Source organism: Phalacrocorax carbo, chromosome 9 (genome assembly GCF_963921805.1).
Source record: "Phalacrocorax carbo chromosome 9, bPhaCar2.1, whole genome shotgun sequence".
Classification (NCBI taxonomy): Eukaryota; Metazoa; Chordata; class Aves; order Suliformes; family Phalacrocoracidae; genus Phalacrocorax; species Phalacrocorax carbo.
This window is the reverse complement of record NC_087521.1, coordinates 33,732,024-33,754,053: the sequence shown is the minus strand read 5'-3', so window position 1 is coordinate 33,754,053 and position 22,030 is coordinate 33,732,024. Positions and strand designations below refer to the sequence as shown.

The 22,030-nt window shown below is 50.1% G+C and overlaps 2 protein-coding genes and 1 long non-coding RNA gene across 5 annotated transcripts in view; 1 reads left to right on the top strand and 2 right to left on the bottom strand.

Annotated features, from left to right (window-relative positions):
* Positions 1–1,289: 1,289 nt before the first annotated feature.
* CCDC198 (coiled-coil domain containing 198) lies at positions 1,290–13,370 on the bottom strand. The gene is made up of 6 exons (XM_064461051.1): positions 12,988–13,370; positions 9,802–9,878; positions 5,907–5,993; positions 5,095–5,193; positions 4,504–4,669; positions 1,290–2,028 (listed from the first exon to the last, which is right to left on the bottom strand). The coding sequence occupies exons 1-6, from the start codon at positions 13,202–13,204 to the stop codon at positions 1,781–1,783; spliced, it is 894 nt and encodes a 297-aa protein (XP_064317121.1). The 5' UTR covers positions 13,205–13,370; the 3' UTR covers positions 1,290–1,780.
* On the top strand, positions 11,847–22,006 carry LOC135315065 (uncharacterized). Its single transcript, XR_010374514.1, has 6 exons — positions 11,847–12,147; positions 17,038–17,119; positions 17,509–17,694; positions 19,116–19,272; positions 20,385–20,498; positions 20,970–22,006. It is a non-coding gene; the product is annotated as an uncharacterized LOC135315065 (long non-coding RNA).
* SLC35F4 (solute carrier family 35 member F4) overlaps positions 20,686–22,030 on the bottom strand; it is a 129,929-nt gene continuing 128,584 nt past the window's right edge. For all 3 annotated transcript variants that reach the window (XM_064461053.1, XM_064461054.1, XM_064461052.1), the window contains one exon: positions 20,686–21,102. In XM_064461053.1, coding sequence (XP_064317123.1) covers positions 20,861–21,102 — 242 coding nt within the window. In that variant the 3' untranslated portion in view covers positions 20,686–20,860. The remainder of the gene's footprint in view (positions 21,103–22,030) is intronic.

Below are 22,030 nucleotides of genomic sequence, written 5' to 3'. Positions count from 1 at the left end.
GTGCTGGAGGTTCCAGCTTTGATTTGGGGCTTTGGCTGTGATTTCCAGCTCCTGCTCTACCTGGGATTTTCAATAAAGCCTGCGAGAGACAAATAGCTAAATACCGCTGAAACTGAGTCAGCCATGGGTGTCTAATTCCCTTAAATATGTTTAAAAATGTGTCTCCTGCTCTTTTTCTGGCTATGCAATCCAGGAAACTGAGGATGCAGCGTGGACACAGCCAAAACAGCTTTGTGGGAGGTAGTGCAGGTTCGAGATAGTGAAGTGGGATGTGCTTCATCTGCCCTGAGCTACCCAACCCCTGTGCTGTCCTGGGTGTTTTAGAACTGACTCCAGATCTAGTTATTCTGAATGTCCTGCCTTGAAAAATGAGGATAAGATTTCCAACTGAAGGAAATGAAGGTTGCTGTGATGATAATCATATTTGTTACTCCTGGGGTCCCTGTCCTGTGCCAATGGGCTGATTTGAAGCTGTATTACCCTCTGGGAGGTTTTAGAAAGACCAAGTGGAAAGTGACCCAGGGACACAAGCAAGAGGTACGAGGAAGAGTCGATGCCCTTCATCAGCTCTGCAACTTCAAACAGAGGTAAAACCGGTGCTGGGAATCAGGCAGGTCTTCTTCCCAGGGCCAGGGCTGGTGACGGGCTCTCTCCCTCCCTTGTGTAGCACCAGCCCCCCACATATCCCGTTTTCACAATAACAATGTGTAACTGAAAGCCCAGGGAATCGTTTTATATCTGTGCTTGAATGACTTACTGTGTTCCACAAGGGTGATGCACCTTTACTGCAGTAGCCTTTACAGTCCTACAAAGACAACCAGATAGAGATAGGAGAACTGGGTGACGCTCTCTCTCAGATAACAAATAATTTCATAAGGAAAAGCAGATAATTTTATGAAAAAAAAATAAAGTTTAGGAGAGATGGAAACTGCATGGATCTCTTTGATAGATCTGGTACCCTTCATATAACCACCTTTTTCAATATACTTGGAAATGTCAGGTCGTAACAGGGCAATTTGTTCAAATTACTGGTGGGTGCAGCAGCCTCGACCAGCACCCCTGGGGTATGTGTCTGCAGGCCATGCTGGAGAGCCCTCAGTTTCTGCCACTCACTGTGCAGCGCTGAACCCTGGGCGGGGGAGGCAAGTGAACAAAAGCCAGCTTTTCCAGAAGATTATTATCCATCAAACTGGAAGTTAGTACTGAAAAAAAGTACATGTATTTCTGTGTCTGGGGCAGGGAAGAAGACAAAATAATAATAAAAAACGAATGTCAAAAAAGAATTTTAGAAATACCAGAATATTTATTTTTAAAGATTTCCTAAATTAATCATTTCACCTTGTATTTTGAACTGGGTTTTTGTGGTTTACAAAAGACCATAAGGCTAAAAACAAGTTAAACAGAAAGGTTGAGTAACCCAAAGGCAAGCAAAACATTGCATTTCAGTTGGAACTTAATATTTGGGGCTAACCCACAATATTTTCCAGCTTCTGCTTGGTTTTTTGCCAGCCTCCTCCTCCCTCTAACCCCACTTCATTGTTGCTAAGTCCAAGCCATTTTTTTCCCTAGATATTTTGATTCAGCCACAGTCATTACTCACTTCACATCAGTGATCTTATTTCCAGCTGTCCTTCCCACCGGCCCATACTCCCAGAAACGCCGCTTACTGCAAGCATCATGTCTCCACCCTCAGTCCCTCCAGCCTGGGGGGGTGGGTTTCAGCCCCACCAGAGCTGGGCTTTGTTTCTTCAGCACGTCCCTCTGACCCCAAGCCATGCCACTAGAGATCCTTATCAAAGAAGTCATCAAAGAGAGAAACTCTCTCTGTCCTGGTTCTCACAAGCCTAGGCTTGTGGCAAATCTTCCTCTCTTCCCTTTCCCACTCGTCAGAGCCCGTGCTGGATGTGTCCCAGAACAGATCCCTCGTCCGTGACTCCCTGCAGAACCACAGGTCAACCTTCCTGCTCTTGCTTGGAGAAAGTTCAGACCCATCGTGGTGCCTGGAGAGTCCTCTACCCCATGTGTTTCCTTAGGGAGACAAAAAAATTCATAATTTTGCAGCCCTGCAGACCCAGTCCCCTAGAGTTTAGCTGGAAATGGCTATGGGCAGCTGGAGGCAGGTAAAAAAGATCCTGAGAGACCCCTGTAAGACCAGACCCTGTGCTCAGGGCTGGGCAGGGTAAGGTATAATATACTCAGGATCATATCTGGTGAGATTATAGAGTCTGGCAAGAGGCAGTATGGTTTTATCCCCAACCAGAAGAGAGCTGAGATGAAGAAACACGAGGGAATAGGAGCAGCAAAGTCTCCTCACCCTTTCTCCTGATGAAAGTTCACCGACAGACAAGTTTTTCACTGATTTAAGCGTTTTTATCCTGGGCAATACGTTTCCAGCCTGTGCCAAAGGTTGCCATGTGCAAGCAAAGCAAAACCGGGCTCGTGACTCAGGGATGACCGTACGGAGTGGCAGCTGAGATTTGCCTCGATTTCCCCTTCATTGGGGACAGTAGGGTCACCTTTGGTGCCCTGGCACCTCCAGACCCCCAGCTGCTCCCCCAGCTTGCATCAACCAGTGCCCCAAAGCTTAGGTCGGAGTCACGGCCGAATCCAAAGCCCTGCAGGTCGGCCCTCCAGAATTACGCTACGTCCATTCTTGCCGCTCACCCAACCTCAAGGTGCCCAGGGGAATGAAAAGCCCCTGCTCAGTGTTTGCTGGCATCGCTGGCACACAGACCGTGCTGTGCTCCCTCCTGCGCTACAGCGTGGGCTGCAGGAGGGACATGCCCAAGAGAAGCTGAGAGCTGTCGCTGTTAAATTAATTTCACCTGATGCATTTTGACATCAGACATTGAAAGTAGCATGGAGCCATGGCTGGAAATCGTTTAACCGGGAACATCTCACCTTAATTACACATCACCCAGAGGGATGCAACGCTGCGATGGAAATTGCCTCGCCCTGGGCAGTGGGAAGAAGTTTCCATACACCATATAAACCTAAACCTAAAAAGTGCGTAACCTCACTGACTGTAACGTTTACCCCATGGTCATTTACGGATGGCAGGAGCCCAGCGGTTACACCATCCATATGAATGCAACATATTGGTGGACAGTGCAATGATGAAGCCTGGAGCAAATCTCTGGCAGCTGTCGCTCAAGCAGCTCATTCTCCATTTCTTTGCCCCGCTGAGCCCAGTTCCAGCTTCCCAGCGTGCCCAAGGGTGCCCTGCCAAAGAAGACTTACTGCAAGCTTCAACACCCCAAAATGCTTGTGGGTGCTCTCCTTCAGTCCTTCATGCATGTCAAAGGGGAGAGACAAGGCTGACTGTTGTCCCAAAAAAAGTCTCACAAGGTCCCTGAAAATAACCAGTGATCTCAAATCATCCAGGTTTCCCTTTTGCTGCAAGGGAAAGTCATGCTTCCTTTCTCCAAAGCAGAAGAATTTGAGATGTAACCAACCTGGTGCAGTAGAAGAGCTCTTCTGAAGCCCACCCTGCTTGACCCCAGCTGAAGACTTGAGCTGGTTGTTTGCACCATGTGCCCTGGTATACTTTTTCAGGGAACCACGCAGTTGTGTACCCACCAAAGGCGGCAGCTACCAGCGGGTCAGCCCTGCGCTCCCTCCAGGAGGGACCAGCTCCATGCCTGCACGGGGCAATCGCCGGGTTAGTGTGGGGCTGGGGCTTGGCTTCGTCTCCCCAGCTGAGGATGGATGCATGTTGTGGCGGAGACTCTGCCAGAGTAACTCATATCCTGTGCTTAAAGGAAAGCTGGCAGGGCACGTTTTAATGGGCAACTGCCAACCCTGCCAGAGTGACCACTGTGATATTGTCACAGCCTACGTCCACCTGAGCATGCCCCAGGCTCGGGCAGGAGGTGTCCAGTGCTGGGGCAGAGGGCAGGAGGCAAAACCTGGTGTAAGGGTTGGTCTTCAGGCAGTCGTTTTCAATTTTTTTTCTCCTTCGCCCCTCTGGCCTTCAAGTTGGTGGAGGCTCAGAGGTTTCCCCCAGCCCACATATGTTCATCTATGCAGCGGTCTATATGCTCACCTCCTGGGATGTTCTTACCCAATGGACTCCCTGCCTTTCCGAGGGCATGGGACCCCAGGGACACCCTCTGTCCTTGTACTCAGTTTGCCATGCAGGGGACATGTGGGACAAGCTGAGACTCTTCTGCCGGTGGAAACCTGCTCCTGCAGGGGCCTGGCCCTGGGGTCTTTACTTTTAAGCCCCTACAGCTGTTCCATAGCTCTTGATTCACATCTACTCAGGTCTGTTTGGATGCTGTGAGGGAAGCAGCCCAGAGACCTGCATCCTGCTCCAAGGCATCCCAACGCTTTGCCTTATGACCACATCTCACTGCTTTCCCCCCTGCTCCAGTCTTTTGAACTTGCTCCATGTCACAGCAGGAGATAGAGCAGTGGAAGCAGCTTCCACAGGGAAACTTCTCTGATGACATTTAAGAGGCTGGTGAGTTTTACATCGCCTTAGAAAATTATTCTACTTACCATGGTCGTCTCCATGAAAACCCTGATTGTGCTCAGCAGGGACGAGGTCTCGGCTTTCATCACTGCCGCCACGCTGGAGAGTGTCAAGGACTTTCTTTGGGCTCAATTCCTTGATTTTTTGTTTATTGATATTCGCCTCCCTGTGGAGATTTCGCTTCAGCTCTGCCTGGGTTTGCAAACAAGTCATCAACACAAGCAGCAGAGGAGCGAACACATTTTAACAGCTCGACGCGGCATATCATTAGGGGGTTGGCACTGAAAATAATTACACAGTCAAGTAGTTTAACCAGGGCAAATGGTATTTGCCAAACTAGGCATGTGACAGAACATGACCTGGACAGATTTTTTGGTGCTCCATGGGACACAGCCAAATGAGGACAAAGTGTTGCAAAAATCAGAAGAAATTACTGATCATGGGGACCCCGGGGATGCCCCCCACCTTGCCTCTGTCTAAACCACCAGGAAAGCTTCATTTGCGCTTCCCAGCAGCAGGCTTTAAGCCTCTCAGTCCACAGGAGAGACACCCGGGATGGGCAGACCCCATCCAAGAGGGGAAGCCCCAGCCTCTCCCCAGATCCATCTCGGCATTACCTCTCGGCGCCTGCGGGTCAAGTCCAGCATCTGCAGCTTGTGCAAGTGCTGCCGCCTGCCAGGGAGGTGTCTCAGGCTTTGCCCCCTCCTCTCCAGAGCCTACAAAGTATTTAAAAACATAAATAAATAAATACACCTGCATTTTCTGAAAGAGAAAGGAACAGCCACCAGCTCACAAATCCACGCCCGGCCCCTCGGGCGCTCCCTAGATAAAGGCAGCGAGTGTCTCCCTGCATAGCCAACTCGCAGAAATTTATCACAGATTCCCACTGTGCTTGCAGTTTGTCTCACAGCTCTGGGGCATGATGGAAAAAAATCTTCATTAAAATAATGTATAGATGCTTCTGCCCCCCCAAGGTGTTACCGCTCTGGATCAGCTGTCCAAAATAATCTCATGATCCAAAGGGAGGAAGCACTTTTGCGTATTTGGGGTGTCCAGGGCGTGTTTATGGCACCCAGCACTTGCAGCCCTCTCCCTACCAGCTGCAAGCAACGCGTGTTCAAGTTGCTCAGCTGTTAAAAAAAGTGGTCCTCAAACCTTTAGCCTAAAAAATATTTAAGGTCCTGGCTCAGCAGGTCCTCCTCATCCAGGGAACTGTCATGTTTGAGACTCAAAAACTTTCCTCTTATTTTACACCCTTTCACCCACGCACCAGTGTTTCAGTGGGTTCCTGGGCTTAGCCAGGGATGGGAGCACAGCTGGTGTAAAACATCAGCTGCTGCTCTTTGGCTCTTCGAGGTGCCCAAACCATGAGGGAAAGGAGCCTGCCGCCAGCAACGACCTATGCACAGGGCTCGACTCATGCACTTACCTTCGTTTCTGGGCTCGCAGCCACTTCTTGCTGACTCCAGGGCTTTGCAGGAGCAATTGCTTGTGGAGGGACAGCAGGTTCAAGCCTCTACAAGTTCAATATTTATAATATTCAGCATTGCTTGTTCCATACAATCATAAACCTGATATGAAACTACCTCGACATTTTTCCAGCTCCAATTCTGGCCCAGCTGCTTCGGATACAGGAAGCAGATTGGCATCTCCAGCAGATGCTTGGGGAGATGAACATCTCCTCAGGTGCTTCGGGAGTGGACAAAACTGGGGGAAGCTCCTGCATTAGAGTCAAAGCAGCAAAAATCCAGCTGGACATTAGTTTCATCCCTGTAGGTATTTTCCTTTGAGCCTCAACAGCACCCAAGGCTCCAGCCACGACAAGAGTAAAGACAAACCCCAGCCCAGATTGCTTCATGTTGAAACTGAAGCATCATTTAATACATAAAGTCTCCAAGCTGGTCATCCAAGGTCAGATCCCAGATACCTGTGACCCACAGCGCCATTCCCTCTGTCAAATGAGTCTCTTTTGTGTTGGCTTGAGTACGACCTTTCTCTGCAGGACTGTGCAGAGACTGCCCTGAGCATGGATTTTTATCTTAAGGACCTAAGTTGTGTCTTAAAATTGTGCCAAGCTACTAGATGACACTGGGTCATTTCACGGCTTGATACTGCCAGTGACCCCTTCTAGGAAAGGAGCTCAGTCCAGCTTCCATAAAAATTAAGGGGAACATCACCAAGGACTTCATCAGGAGACCTGACTTACACTTTACGTGAGACATCCTTAACCTCTTGAATATGAACTAGCGTGCCCTCTAAATGGTGACGTGTCTCTGGGTGTCTGCACTGAACGCTGCCAAAGCCTGAGCCGTAATTTTGAAACATCCTCGAAGTGAATGCAATAACGCAGGAGAAAAAAATGTCAGCATCATCATGTAAAGGAGGCATCCCCATCAGTCCCGAACGCCAAGTTCACAAGTCTTTCGGCATCAAAAAACCCCACAAAACTGAATATGAAGCTTAAAAAAATGGCACTAGATGGCAGCATGTGACACCAGAAACTGGCCCGGGCTGTGCATCAGGCCTAGGTGCCACCAAGGCCACCAGCGCAGGGTGGCTGAAGGCAGATAAACTCCCGCATCTGTCGGCTCGGCTCATCTCGCTGCGCCTGGCGGGGAAGCCAAGTTTCGGGCTTTTGGCTAAAGTCGTGTCACAGGCTGGAAAATTGATTCTTTTCTGTCGTCTCTGTGAACCTCATGGGATTTTCCCCTGGAAACGCTCCCGACCAAAATCCTGTAAAAGTCCTTGAGAAGGCCACGTCCTCCTGCTCCGCTGCCTTCGAAAATATTCCCGCAGGGAAAAGGGCTTTTGCTGGTGCTGTTTACACTCCAAAACAGCAACAGCAGAAGCACGGGGTAGGATTAACAGTGTTGTTGTGCAATGAGTATTATCAGTGTTTTAATAATATATAAATACAGCCGTAATGAGAATAAGATCAATGACTAAGAACTACATGCTGGTAGGAGATTTTTTAAATGGGGCTGTGATTCCATGTGACAGTTCACCGGGCGTAGCTGGGCTCATTCCAGGTGCTGCTGCTGCTCATCCCCCCACCAAATCCAAGGACACATTATTCAATAGTTGGTGGCCACCTGAGCTCTCTGAACCCACCAGTCTTGGCCAGAGCCACAGCCTGGGTTTCAGCTGACCCCATCTGGTGGCTCCTCTGTTCTTTATTATATTAAAAAGACCTTAATCACAGCAAGGAAGGCTTGAGCAAAGCACCCCTGCTTCAGCGGGTTTGCTGCCGTGGGACACGTGCAAATGGCTTGTCACCAAATTTTGGGAGAGTGGAGATGCCCTCAGGGAGGAGCAGGGGGGTCTTGAAGCCACACAGGGAAGTGAGATGTTCACCCAAGGATTTTAATGGCAAGGGGTGATATAGGTGCCTGGGAAGGAAGATGCCCAGTGGTAGCTGGTCCGAGCTGCACCCAGTGCTGGGATGACCCAGCACCTACAGGAGAAGCACATGGCCAGTCGAGGCAAATACATCTCTTTCATGGGTTAAACAGCCAAGAAGTGCATTTGCCTCTGTTTGTCCCCAACCACCGACTGCCGAGGACTCCCTCCAGCTGCCTAATTAAGCTGCTGATGTGCCTCGTGCAGCTGGGCGCTCTTCGAAGGGTCTCAGCAGCAGGTACCACATTGGCACTTAATTGCTAATTAAAAGTCCTGCCTAAATGAGAGCATGGGGTGGGGGTGTGTGGGGTAGTATTTCCAGCAGCTGGCTGCTTTTTTAAGCAGGATACCCTGCTGCATCCATGCTTGGAGGGGGCTGTTGAAGTTGTCCCTTTTCCCTGTCTGATTTTTACTCTTCAGAGCCCTGTTTGCTCTCAGTTTTGGAGTCCCCAGACCTGGACCAAGCAATAGAGAAGAAATGCAGCTGAAAGGAGAAGGATCTGAGGAGCTAAGTGAGGGAGCTGTGCTCTGGGGAATCCTGGTGTTCCCCAGCATCCCTTCCTGACCCCCTGTGGGCACGTAGGCAATGAGGGAGAACTCTGTCTCAGCCAAACACTGACAGCTTTGTGTCTTAAATAGCTAGCAGGTAAGAGGTGGGAAGCTGTAAGGTATTACTGGCTGGTTTGGGAGGGTGTGGAGAAGCAATGAAAATGCAGGTGGAGGACAGAAAGCTGTGTGCTTCTCTGGGTTTGGGTTTTAAATAACTTGGTTCACAGCAAGAATTGTACAGGCCCGGTAACACAGCTCCAGCTTAGCCTTGTGAGCACGTGATAGCCTGAGCCTCAGCCAGGTTTTTGTATTGTGTAAAAGCACCAGTGCATAAAAATATCACCACAGAAAATGCATGTGGAGGGCTTCTTGTCTTTTTTTTAATTAAATAGCAACTGTAACCCTTGTGTGCCAAGCTATACTAGTGTTGTTTCCTCTCCTTCTTTGCAGTAAATTATATGGCTATAAATATACCTTTGCAGCTTTAATTGTGTTGTGATAACACTTGTGTGGAGAAAAACCCCAATTGCCAGGTCAGGCAGAGTCATGGGTTTCAGGGCGAGGAGGGGAGGGGATCTGGGGAGTGCAGGAAGGGGAAAGGAAGGTCATGGAGGACTGAGCAAGGGTGTTGTATTTTTTGGGGGGGACATACAGGTGTGTGTGCGTGCACATGGATATACTGTGCTATTCGGGGGAGAAGGTGAAGGCACATGTAGGTACACAGCATGCATGGCAATTCTTAAAACCTAAATAACTTCTCTATACTCTCACTGGCCGCTATTGCAAAGCACGTCCATCTGCTTTACCTGTCTCTGTGCCCCTAAGCTGATGCCAGACCTTGATGGGATATTTGGCCTGAACAGCCAAAATGAGCCCCATGTGATGCAAGATGGATCCCCCCACAAAGGGCTCTGCCTTGGCCACATTAGCCCCGTGGGAGCACTAAGGTTTGGCAGCAGGTACACAGATACTGCAAAGCAAAGCGGGTCGTTGCAGGAGAGGTGGCCTCGTGGCCAGCGCTGAGACATGTGTCCTTGTTGGGTGTCTCCGTAGCACACAAGGGCTGGCCAGCAAGACACGGACCCACAGAGGCAGGTGGATGGGCAAAGGTGGGGCCTTGCTGTGTCTTAGACTATGAAGACCTCTCCCTTGTGCTAATGAACCAAAAATAACCTCTGCCCCAGGTATCAAACTTGGTTTGCTGATAAAGTTCATCTAGGGATGATCATCTAGAGGTAGGATCTCCTACTTGCATTGCTGTAGGATATTTGTTTCCCCCACCATGGTGCTGTTGCATGTGCCCACATCTCCAAGAAAGCCCATGTCAATGGGTCAACCAGAGCCATTCCACAGGGAGCTTTTCAAACTTGTCTTACTTGAGGTCTTCGAGGCGGGTGCTGTTTAATGATGCTGGTTTCTCCCTTTTCCGGCACGGTGTTGAAAGAAAGGGGCCCTTAAAAATTAGAGAAGAAATGGATGAAGTTACTTTTGTGTGATCATCTACTGCTAGGCTGTGGTCAGCAACAGTTTTCTGCCCTATTTTTTGCTTGGCATGTCCTACTGATGTCTCTGAGTACCCCAGTAACACATGGTATAAATTACTCCATTAGCTGCAGAAATAAAGTGAGGATGTACCTGTGCCTGTGGTTTCTAACAAGTGCCTGCCACGTACCTCTCCTCCTTCCCCCCACAAGCTCTCGTGCATCCTGTATGTGACAATAACCATCCTCTGAGTCTCATGTGGCCTCCCTGGGTCCCCTGTGTGACCCAGGGTCCTCTTCTCCTTCAGTGGCCTGTGACCATCAGCTGGCCAAGAAACCTGCCTGCCCTTTTAGAGTGGGGAAGGGGCAGCAGTTTGGGTCTCTTCTTGCTGCACAATCCCTGAGATTTTATTATTATTATCTTTTTTGGTTGAATTGAGGAAATCTCTCTGATGTTTTTACTGACTGTGGCAGAGCTGGGCTGCAGCCAGCCAGTGGGTACAGAAGTTGGTTATGGACAGACAAGCGGTACAATCACAGACTGTCATCGTCTTTGGAAATCAGCCTGAAATAACGTGCTACACACAGGCGATTGCCTTCTAGTTATTAATGCAGTGCTTTTGCTGAGGCCTGGACTTCATCTGGGCTTGGGTCTGTTCTGTGCTGGTGCTCTTGGATGGACGATGCTGCCTTGTCTTTTCCTTGCACAAGTAAATACTTGCATGCACAGTAAGTATTTATTGTACAAAAGAGTTTCTCTGTTCCACCTGTTCTCAAAAAAAATTCTCTTGGTGCACTCAAATGCCATTTTATATGTGGAGCAAGCAAGGTGTTGCTGAGTAGCTCCTGCTTCCTTGTGGTGGGAGCCCCGAGGTGGCTGCAGGGGACGGCAGTTGGGGATGAAGTGGAGGAATTACATTGTAGTTGGTGCCAAATATAGAGTTATATTAAAAAGAAAAATTAGAACTTGGCGGCCACCTCATGGGGGACTTCAGTGGTCCCTTTAAATGAGCCCCATGGACAATTGCCCAGGCAGGGCTGTTGGAGAGGAGAGAGAAGGTGATGGGGTATGGGACGAGGTGGTGACTGCATTGGATAAATGATTGCTGGGCTCTGCTGAGCACCGGCAATGATTAACCACCGAGAAAAGCTGCGGCAGCTCTGCACATGCAGGAATGGGAGCCTGACGTGAAAATTTCCAGCTCCAGAGACAGCCTTCAGCTGCTAGGGAGCACGCGCTGAAACAGCAGCCTGTAATAGCGAAGGTGGGGGGGTGTGTGTGGTTATTAAGCTATTGCTTCTCAATCTGCAGGACAAATCAGTGCATAAAGAATTTCTAAAGGGGGAGTAAAATGTAAGGCGGTGGCTCACGATGCTGGGAACGTGGGACCTGGCACAGGTTTGGGAGAGCCTCGTTCTGGCAAAGTGTATGGCTTTGGGAAGTTATTTCTTCCTTATGAGATTTATTTTTAAAAAAATATATTTAAATTATTCCCTCTCATCCTATCCATGCGTGTGTCTTGTAGGAGGCTTGCCCTTATCCCCTACAGATACAGAACCGAGAGCCGAGTGCTCGCTGTCCCCAGACCTGCTCGGTCCCGGGGCAGGGACGGTCCCCGGCCCACCTGCGTGGTGCTGGTGGGGACCGTCGTCCCACTGCGCAGCCGCCGCCGAGGCAGCGTGGGGCCCAAGCTGAAGTCATCCCTGTGGCTTTCCTTTTTTAATACCCTGCACTTTAGTAGCAGCAGATCCTCCACACTGGAGGAAGCGGGATTTAACACAAGCCAAGACGAACCCTCATAAACCAAGCAAAACCTGTTCTCTTGGAGGCTTTGCTTATTTAGACAGCAGCTCAAACTAATACATTGCTCAAGTGCTCTTGAGCATATGCTTTTTATTTCTGAAAACGAAAAGTAATAGAAAATGACATTTATTGAGGGGATTTTAAAGTATTTTTTATAAAAGTACACTCTTTCAATCACTTGTTAAATACCCAGTGATGATAATTTCCCAGAGCAGGAATATTTGGTTGTTCTTGCTGTCATGAAGTACTTGAAACCCCCTGTTGCACAGCCAGACCTGATCTGTATTCGCCCCACGACCTCCGGCTCCGGGAGCGTCACTGCTATCGTGCCAGAGGTTTATTTGCTTTCACCTTCTCCTGATGCCTCTCGGTGGATGATCCTGAAAGAAATATCCAGCCGCTGGTGAAGCAGCGGTGCTTAACGCTGCTCGGCGTGTGTAAGAAATTAACTTTTGGGAATGGAAAAGAGGGGAGGGGGGTGCTAGGGCTGCAGATCCTCCTTCCTCTGCATTGCCCTGCCTCGAACCACGTTGCTGTTCATGGCGGTTTCTCTCTACACTCGCCTACTGTGGCTGTGGGAGGCCATTCGTCACCGTCCGGCTTGTTGTACAGAGCTATGCAGCCACGTTCAGATGGGTGCAAACCTCCTCCTTTGCCTCTGGGAAAGGTTTGGGTATGGATGGAGTTTAAACCCTACTGTGAAAGGCTGCAGGACAGGCTGCACAATGCTACTTGTAGAAAAACACACAGAGCTACGCTGCCTTCCTCTGCTTCTTGGTTTATGAAATTAATCCTGTGTGAGACATGGCTATAATTTATCTTAATGCGGAATTTCACCTGCTGAGCACATTACCCACAATCTAGTTCAAATTAAGCTAATGATATGGGTATGCCCAGTGGCGGCAGGTGAGCAGAACGGGTGTGGAACCGGGAGTTACGGGGCTGCCGCACGAGGGCTTGCTCGGATGCAGGCTGGCGGCATTGCATGCCAGGCTGATGCTGGGGAGTGGGGTCATTCCCAGGGGGACGATGGGTGGGAGGAAGGAGTCTGGGATCGGGGCTCTGGTGACTGAGATGCTTTCCAAAACAGGCTGGGTGGCAGGGAAAGAGTTTTCCCAAAGCTAAATTGTCCTGGAAATGGCGCAAAGCTACTGATGCAGCATGGCATGTGCACAGACCTACCCCCACCCTGCACTGCAGCAAGCAAACCCGCAGCCCCTGCTGATGCCCCGTGGGTCTCTGCCCTGTGCTTCGCAATGTTTTTTTGACCCCCTTACCTGCAGAGGCTCTCCCATACCAGGTCTCCCGGAGAGGTGGAAGTTGCTGGTGAAACATGGGGTTTCCCCACCCTGCCGTGGCTGGCGGGCGCAGGCTGGGCTCTCCTGGCACGCCGGGGAGCTGGAACGGGGCAGCGAGAGCGGGCAGGTCCTCCCCGGTGTGCATCGGTGCCACCTTGGTCACCTTGGGGTGTGCCTTGGAAGAGCTCAGGCCCATTTTGCAGAGCAGTGGCTTTGAAAGGAGAAGGAAAACCCCTCATGCACTGCCTTCCCTGCACACAGAGGGACCTTTGCGAGCGACCGCAGTTCCCAGGGAGCTCGTGGCCGAGGCCGGGGCTGCCTCCCACAGTCGTGCCCACATGTCCTTCCCTGCTCAGTTAAACATTGACCCAGCCCTGGCCATTCCCCCGCAGGGATAAAAGGTGGCTGCTGCTGACAGAGAAGGGGGAGGCAGCTCCTGGAGCCAGCACCAAGCCCTGGGGAAGCTTCCTTTTTACCTACAAGTAATTTTCAACAGGTGCACCACTCACCTGGCCATTGGCTGACCTGGAGGTATTTTTACAAGCAGTTCTTTTGCTAAATCTTTGGTTTTTGGAAGGAAACTCAATCCTCAGAGTACCAGAAGGGTTAAAGCATCTCCCACCTGCGTGGGAGAAGCAGCCTGGAGGGAGGGGCTGGCTGAGGCGCATCCTCTGCTGTTGCTCCTGCGGGCCAGTGGCACTGCTGGAAAAAATACAGCTCTAGCACAAACCCAGCTGAAAACATCAGCCAAAGTGAGCCATATTCTGCAGTTTTAGAGCTGCCGCAGGATTTGGGCCAAACGTAGCAGGATCGGTGCATAAGGGAAAGATGTGCGTATCTCATTTTTTTTCTTCCTTTCCATTCCCAAGGCATATGAGGGGGTTCAGAGGGCACAGGTTCCTTGGAGCTGTAGGGAGTCAGTCATTCATTTCCAAGGTGGAGCAGCTGGAAAATATTTAGGAAGGATTATTTATGTAGCAAGTTTACTATTGCAGGCTGGGTGTTTTTGGAAGGAATAGGGTTGTGGAGGAGGTCAGAGCACCTGTGTGCTCTGCTGTGAAACATGGAAACAGGCAAACACCCAGTGTGTGAGGGAGAGCCTAAAACAGTGTCAGAGCTGGGGTTCATTTAGCAGAAGCTCATCCCACTGGGATTCCTGGAACAGTCCTGTACAGGTGTGGCGTGACTGGGCCCTCTTTTGGCATTTCTCTTGGGACAGGAGTGCTGAGAGGAGGGTTGCACAGGGAACCGAGGTTCATGGCAGAGTCAAGCATCCAGCACTCATTGCCAGTAGATGCACAGATAAACCACTTTGCTCCCCCTTCATGGAAATAGAGAGGTTTTGAGCTGCAAAAGGCTACTGGCCAGGGGTGGCACCTCCCAGAAGAAATTATTCATCCCTGGAACAACCCAGCTTGTTCATGTTTTCAGCCCCAAAGCACCAACGTCACTTATGACTTTACTTTACAACAGGTCACACAGGGCATGAGGGAGCAGAGTATCTTACTTGGTATTTTTTTTCTCCTTTTCAAATGAAAATATAAACTTAACACCCTGCTTCCCTCCGGAGTTTCCCAAAGCTAATATCTATTCCTCTCCACCACCACTCTTTCCCCTCCCCTTCCAAGAACAGGTAATTCCTGTTTAGCAGCTTGGGAAAAATGTGAATTAAATGTCATAATGGATGTGTCAGAGCTGTGGAAAATTCACGCGGATGTTAAAGCCAGTGCCTGCTGTGCTGTATCTGGGTGTGGTGCTGTGGCCCTGGCCCTGCTGAAGCCTTGCAGGGTCCCACTGCTCCCCATGCTGCTAAACGTGAGAAAAACCCCTTCCCTGTGCGGGTGCCTGAGCAGGGGCACAGGCTGCCCAGGGAGGCTGTGGGGTCCCTTCCCTGGAGACATTCACCCCCCGCCTGGACGCGGCCCTGTGCCCCTGCTCTGGGGGTGCCTGCTCACGCAGGGGGTGGGACGGGATGAGCTCCAGAGGGCCCTTCCAACCCCTACTATCCTGGGATTCTGTGAAGCTCCTTCTCTTGGCCAGGTTTCTTTCGAAGCCGGATGGGTTTCCCTGCCCGCCGTGCAGGCTGGTACCACGGCCTGTCGCACAGTGATTGCAAAGGGGCAAACATACCCGAGGCTGATATTGCTCCAAGCACTTCATCCAGAGGAGCTCTAGGTGAAGAGACGCGCCTCTTTGCATTTAAAAGTGATGCAGTGGTTTTTGGCTGGTTCATGGGTGCCAGGCCCATCTCCCCTGCTGCGGTACAGCTCCGAGGTACGCGTGCCCACGGACGTCAGCCCGACAGCACTGCTCACAGCTTGATGCTGCGTCAGCTGATGACCAATATCTCCCAGAAAAACCTTAAAATATCAGTGTCTGTGTAATTTGGAGCCGTGCTTTGGTCTCCACATGCCTTCACTGTAAAAAGCAAAGAGGGCCAAGAGCAGCAGCTGTGGGTTTGGGGTGGGAGGAGGCAGGCAGGCTGCAAAAAGATGCCCTTCCTGCAGGTTGCTGGGGCAAACTGAGAGCAAGCTTGGGGTTGAGCTGGGTCCCAGAAGGGCCCGATGCTACTGGGAGAGGCTGCCAGATATTATCACTCGCAACTGCTGGGCCAAAATTACCCCTGGACTGAGGCTGTGCAGGGCGTCAGGTGGATGCTGCGGGGTTTGCCAGGTGAGCTCTGCACATGTGGTGGGGGAGATGGTGGTTAGTGGCATCACCTTGACCTGCTCGGCTCGAGAGTGAGCAGTGACAGTCCCTGCTACAGCACAAAGTAATCTGTGTCAACCCCCTTGCTTAAACCTGCTTTTAACACCAGGCGCTGGCATCTGATGGGGGCAAGGATGCGTTGAGGTAAGCCTGAGCTTCAGGCTGGTGTCATCACTGCCCTCCTGGGGATGTGAAGCTTATCCTTTTCTTTAATTGAGGGGTTATTTAATGCATTTTTTTGCCTGTATTTAAGGTTCAGTTTGATACCCAAGTGCTCTGCTGTAGAAACATGGGGCTGGAAGGAGCTTTGGTCCTATACGTCGCTGTTAAGGACAGTGTGTGGGCCTTCCCAGGAGAGTTGAAAACTCTTTATACCTTTCTGCCACTTTATTTATTCCCTGAAACCCTCTGCCAAATTCAGCTGGAACCTATAAGTGATACTGATCTTGCCAGAATTGGATTTTCCAGAAGATTTATTGTAGTCAAAATGAAATCATTGACCCCTAAGTGCTCTGATGCCCTTGTTTTAAGGAAGATACAGGGAAAAGCCCGAGGGAAGGGCAGTGCCATGACTTTGGGCAGGGCATTTTCCCACAGAGGAGCAGTTTGTTACTCACCAGTGGGTGGAGCAAAGGTGAGCCAAGGGGAGGATTTGGCTCGGGACACCCACCTAATGTCCAGCCACAGCAACGGATTGCCTCTGCCTTGAAACTTCTCTTTGAAAATGAGTTTTAAATTACTGCTGCAGCTGCATGTGCGGCGTGTGTTGCTTTCCATGGTGTGCGTCTTGTGCCAAACCACAGGGAAAGCAGCTGCTTGTCAGAGCATCGCAGCTCATCAGAGATCGAGGTGGGGGGAAGCTTAAGGTCCAAAAGCAAAACACTGGGCAAAAAAAAAAAACCCCAAATGCTGAGAGGTACTTGTGTAAGTAGGACAAGAGGAAACGGCCTCAAGATGCACCAGGGAGGTATAGACTGGATATCATGAAAAATTTCTTGACCGAAAGGGCTGTCAAGCATTGGGACAGGCTGCCCAGGGAAGTGGTCGAGTCACCGTGCCTGGAGGTATTTAAAAGGCATGTAGATGTGGTTCTTAGGGACATGGTTTGTAGTGGGCTTGGCAGTGCTGGGTTAACAGCTGGACATGATGATCTTAAAGGTCTTTTCCAACCTAAATGATTCTATGATTCTAAGTGCATGGTCGGGTAGGTGTTTCCTATCCCCGTTGTCTTTTACTGGCTGGGAGGGCAAGTGGAAGAGGTGAGTTGCAAGAACCCAGTGTGCTGCAGAGCCTGATGCAGATTTTGCCCTTGAATCCCAGGAAACACGGGCCCAGGAGGAGATGGAAAGTGGGCAACATGGATTTTTGCCAAAACGACGGCTGGACTTTATGCAAATCTCCAGTGAGTAAAGCAGAAGGAACCATAATGATGTGAATAGGCTTGTTGTCATTTATTATGCTTGCAGCAGGTTTAGCTAGTGATAGTGTGAACAAACAGAGCAGTGAAGAGAGGAAAATAATCCAGCACTGCCTGGGATACAGACCGGTGCGACTAATAGATCCCATTATTACACATCTGTAAAGTCAAGAAATATGGCTCATTCCTCCCTCAGCTGCTTGTCGCTTGTATTAATAGGGGATGTTCATCTTACCCCAGCCAGGGCTGAGGATACTTGTGGTGCCGAGATAACATTGTCCGTAGTGCCTGGTTGCTGAGCCCCCCGGAGAGGGCGTGCGCAGGCAGCGATGCTCGAGGCGGGTTATTCACAGCACGTTTTGTTTTCCTTCCAGAGAGCCGGGCCCTGGAGTGAAGGAGAATCTGATAATGCAGCTGCCAGATCAAAACTGGCGGTTTCCTTGGGGTGCAAACAAGATGGTGCAACTGAAATGAAACTCTCATGTTGCTGGAGACAATAAAAGGACTCATCGGAGACACCCGCAGCAGCAGAAGTAACCATCTGATCGGTCACTTGACAGGTGTGATTATTGGTTTGCGTCCCTCTGATGGGTTGTCAGTGCTGTAATGCAAAATAGCCTCCATTTATTGTCTGATTTCTTGGGTTTAATGGGTTTTCTCTGGCTGAAAGGCTGAGCTGTACTCTAGGGAAAACAATTACCTTCCTCGCTTAATAACGAAGATAAACTGCAGGTTGGGCAGCAGGTGAACGAGGGCGCCTTAATGAATTGCTGAGCAGGACGAGCACTGCTGGAAAGCATCTGAGCACGATGCAAGGGGTTAGGTACCTGCTTGCCTCTGGGGATCCGGGGCACTTGTAGCTACAGTGGTGGATGTTGCCTGGAGCTGATGGTGGGAAGGATGCAGGAGCAAGTCCCTCTTGCCCTCCCATAGCAGGGTCTGGGGGAGCGAAGCGGTGGCAGAGAGGGGAAGGCCTTCCACAGCCCCTGTGCAACCCTCGGCACCATTCGCTGTACAGGCAGCAATGCGGGGGGTGCTTGCTCCTAGCAGAAAGCTTGGGCTGGGTTAGACATTGTCTGTTCATCCTGAGGTAAGGAGGAAGGTGGCTGCTGGGCTCAGAGCTACGCCTTTCCTGCCTGCAGGAATGCGAAGGTGATCGCAGGTCCCTGGGGACGGGATGTGCACAGGGGCTGCTTGTAGAGAGTGACAGGCTGGCACAGTAACACGCTGTGCCCCTGGCCATGAAACATCTCAAGTAGGGGAAAACTGACTCAAACGTGGAGATTTCACTTGATTTTCCCTGCTGAATACTCAATGAGGTTCCTTGAAGGACCCAGTCCTGGGCCTGAAGATGCTGCCATGAGGCTGCTTGCCAAAATGTACTCACCAATGCATGCTAAAAGGAAATGTTTGTTCTTCCCACATGTTCTGTTTGGCAGGAGCTAAAATTTCAGGAAACCACATCTCTAAAACTATTAGTGTAAAAGACTATATCAACTTGGGGGTACCCAAGCTGCCACGTGCTGTTTGCTCTCAGCCATATCGTCCCATCAGTAGCTCCTGTTAGATATAGTTCACTTTTTCAGAATATTTTTAATGTCAAGCTCCTTTCAAAAGCAGCAGATGAGGAGCTTGAGCCCATCTTCTCAAATGCTAGAAGAGACTTTTAAAAGACGATCTGTACCCAAACTTATACCTCTGGCTTTAGTGCAAAGGGGGGGGTGGGTGTCTGGGTTGGTTTCTGTAGCCCTAATTCTGCAGTTCTGTGATGGAAGAGCCCAAGCTGGTATGTTTGGGTTTTTTTTTTCTGGGGGGGGTTGTTTTTGTTTTCTTTTTTTAATATACACAAGTATATTGTTAGCTCTGATGGTTGCAAGGAACCGTTTAGACATGAATGTTAAAAGCTAAAAACCATCAATGAGAAGAGTCTCAAATAAAAAGGTGCTTTTGTTACTATTCGCATGAATTGCCCTGTGTGCAGCAGTACTAGGCTGTAATGGCCGGGGGACACGGCGGCTGCCCACCACCCTGCAGCCCCACCACTGCCGCCTCAGCAGTGCGCTTCGCCGAACCATGGGGCTGCCACGGGACCCCCCTCGTGCATCAGGACTCGCTGGCCGGGACGTGCTCGCAGAGAGGTGAGCCTGCAGTCAGCCCCAAAATTAATCATGGCTTCAGTGCTGGGCGTGCTCTTGCTGTTATTCTAATAAGAACCGCAGTCATTGCTATCATGTAACTGGTATTATTGATGACAAACACTTCCTTTCCCTAATGATTTTTTTTTCCCCTGGCAAAAAAATACCATCAAACAACCCCTACTAGCTGCTGATCAAGCCCACCGACCGGGGGCAGGCCAGTAGAGCTCAGCAAGCTGTGTTACTTTCCATTTGTTTCTGTTCGTCTTAAAAAGAGGAAGAAAAAAGATGCTGCTGTCTGCACATCACCGCCCTCTCGCGTGGCTGAGCCTAGGACTGCTGTAACAGAAACCAGCCACACTAAATTACCCACTGACAGGCTTAGGGCAGGCACTAGGTGGGCTGGCTGGTCTGTTTTGGTTTTTGAAAGCTTGCTTTTTTTCCATGGTAGAGGTTAAGAAAAGTATTTGTTTGGCCCAAAGGAAAAGCTCTAGAAAACAGGAACGGACATTTCCCAGGGATGCTGGCGATCACGGGGGTGTTCAATCGCTCACGAGAAGCTTGCTCAGTTGGGAGTGCAGCTTTTCTGGGAGAAGAGGAGAGAACTAAAGCTATTTTTAGCTTTACTAGAGGTAATCAAGATCCAGCGCCACTGCTAGGAAAGCTGGTGTTGGAAAGCGGCACAGCTCAGCATGGCTCCGAGAGGGATGCGGGTCTAGCGCCGCAGCCTGGTGCTATTCGGGGGGGCCAAAGCCACGGGCGGGTTCAGGTTTACAGGACGTTTGCGACTACCTGGTCACAGGCTGGAGCAGCCCATGGGTGTCACGAGCGGGGTTGGTTCTTTAGCAAAGGCTGGGCCAAGGTGTGAAGCCAGCTGAGGGTGCCGCAGCAGTCCTGGAGTCGAGGGTATGAGTGGCGCGGGTTAGGACGTGGGTGCTGAGCCGTGGATTTCTGCTGGCTACAGGCGCGGTTCGCAATGGAGAGGTGACAAGCTTGCAGCGCTGCGCCTCCAGGCTAGGCGCACAGACGCCTGCCCAGGTTATGTGCAAAGTAGCTTTCATCACATATTTCACAATAACATTAACTTAATGGAAAATTGACGTTTTGCATTTCAGAGAATAGTTATTCTGATACTGATTCCTAATACCAATGTGAACACTGGCTTCTTTCAGAAGTGAATTCTCAAAAATGCTGGGAGAGGTCTGGAATGGAAGGTCACTTTACTGAGAGTAAGTCGGCATGTTCAGTTTTGAGATTTAGCTGGAAATATCCGAGATTTGTATCCCTGAGAATGGCTCTACTTTTGCCAGCAAAAGGAGATAAACGATGTAGACCCCATCCATATTTTAAACCCACCAGTTCAGTAAGACACAAGCTTAAATTGTTTTTATTATAAAACATTTTATTGTAGTTATTTACACCCGTTCCTTGATAAGTGTATAAATGTAAACATTTATTACAGATGTATTTCTCTTATCTTACAGCTCATCTCCAGTTCAGAGTAAATGTCATTTTTAAGCATACAAGTAGTGAGGAAATTTAAGCTATATTCACAGAATATACATCTGTGTGCAGTTGAAGTCCACCAGCCCTAAGCTAGTGGTATAGACACTGTCCCATTAGCTCTACTTCTGCTTCTCGTGTGAATGCTGGTGTCTGTGATGTCGTCGGCATGATCCTCGCTTTTCTTCTCTTTCAAGCTGTTGATGAACCTCAGCGTTATTTCATCCCATTCCTCAGGGAGCAGCATCAGCAGAAACCCAATGCAAATGATGATGGTGGCTCCCAACCTCACTACACTGAAGATCATTTTGTGCTTCAACAGATCCACAGCTGTGAAGAAGAAACAACAACGCCATCAAAACTGCAGCAGGGTGATCTACAGCCCGGCACGTCTCTGTGACCTGCGTGCTGCACTCTGGCTGTGATATTGGCCCCATCGCTCTCGGTCCTCTAGAGTGACCAGCTCCTTGAGTTCAGAGGACAGCTTTGACCTGACAGCGTGGTACTGGAAGCGCCACATCTCACTGCCTTCATGCAGGCTCTGAGGAAGCCTTGTAGGACCCGTCTAAGCCTCAAAGTTTCCATTTCTGCTCTGAGAGGGAAGGTACTTTACGGTAACTCTATCTACAGCAGGCTGCATCACCATGATGTTTCCTCGGGCTGCACGGACCAGTGATGGGGCGAGGGCAGCATGCAGGTCAGAAAGCTGGATTCGACGCCTCCAGGCCCAGCCGCCCAACTCCACAACAGCACATCTGAGCCCTTCAGCAGCCTCTTACAGGTACTGACTGTTTCACAGCTCTGACCTGCATTTCCCTAAAAATAGATTTTCTTTGAAAATATGCTGAAATATCTGGAGTGGCGAGGCTAAGAGGGTGAAGGGAGGAGGAGGAGACAAGCTAGGATTCGGGAGTGAACTTCCACCTATAGCCCCTGCCCTGCTGCTGCGCGGCAAGTCAGCAGCACCGGCTGAGCCACAGCAGCAGCACGCTGACCCCGCCACGTCTCAGCAGCAACCAGCTTTGGGCTGCTGGCTGGGGATCCGCCTGCCCTCTCCTCTGCATCGTACAGATGCATCCCCTCGCTCCCAGAGAAAGGAGGCAAGACAAAAAGAAAAGGCTTTTACCACCATCACCAGGAGCATCCGTAGAAGCTCAAGGAGACTGAACTGCTTTTGAAATACGTGACAACAGATTTTGACTATTTAGACAATAAACCGCTTCCGCTGCCTGCATGCCCGTGTCCTTATTTTTCCACC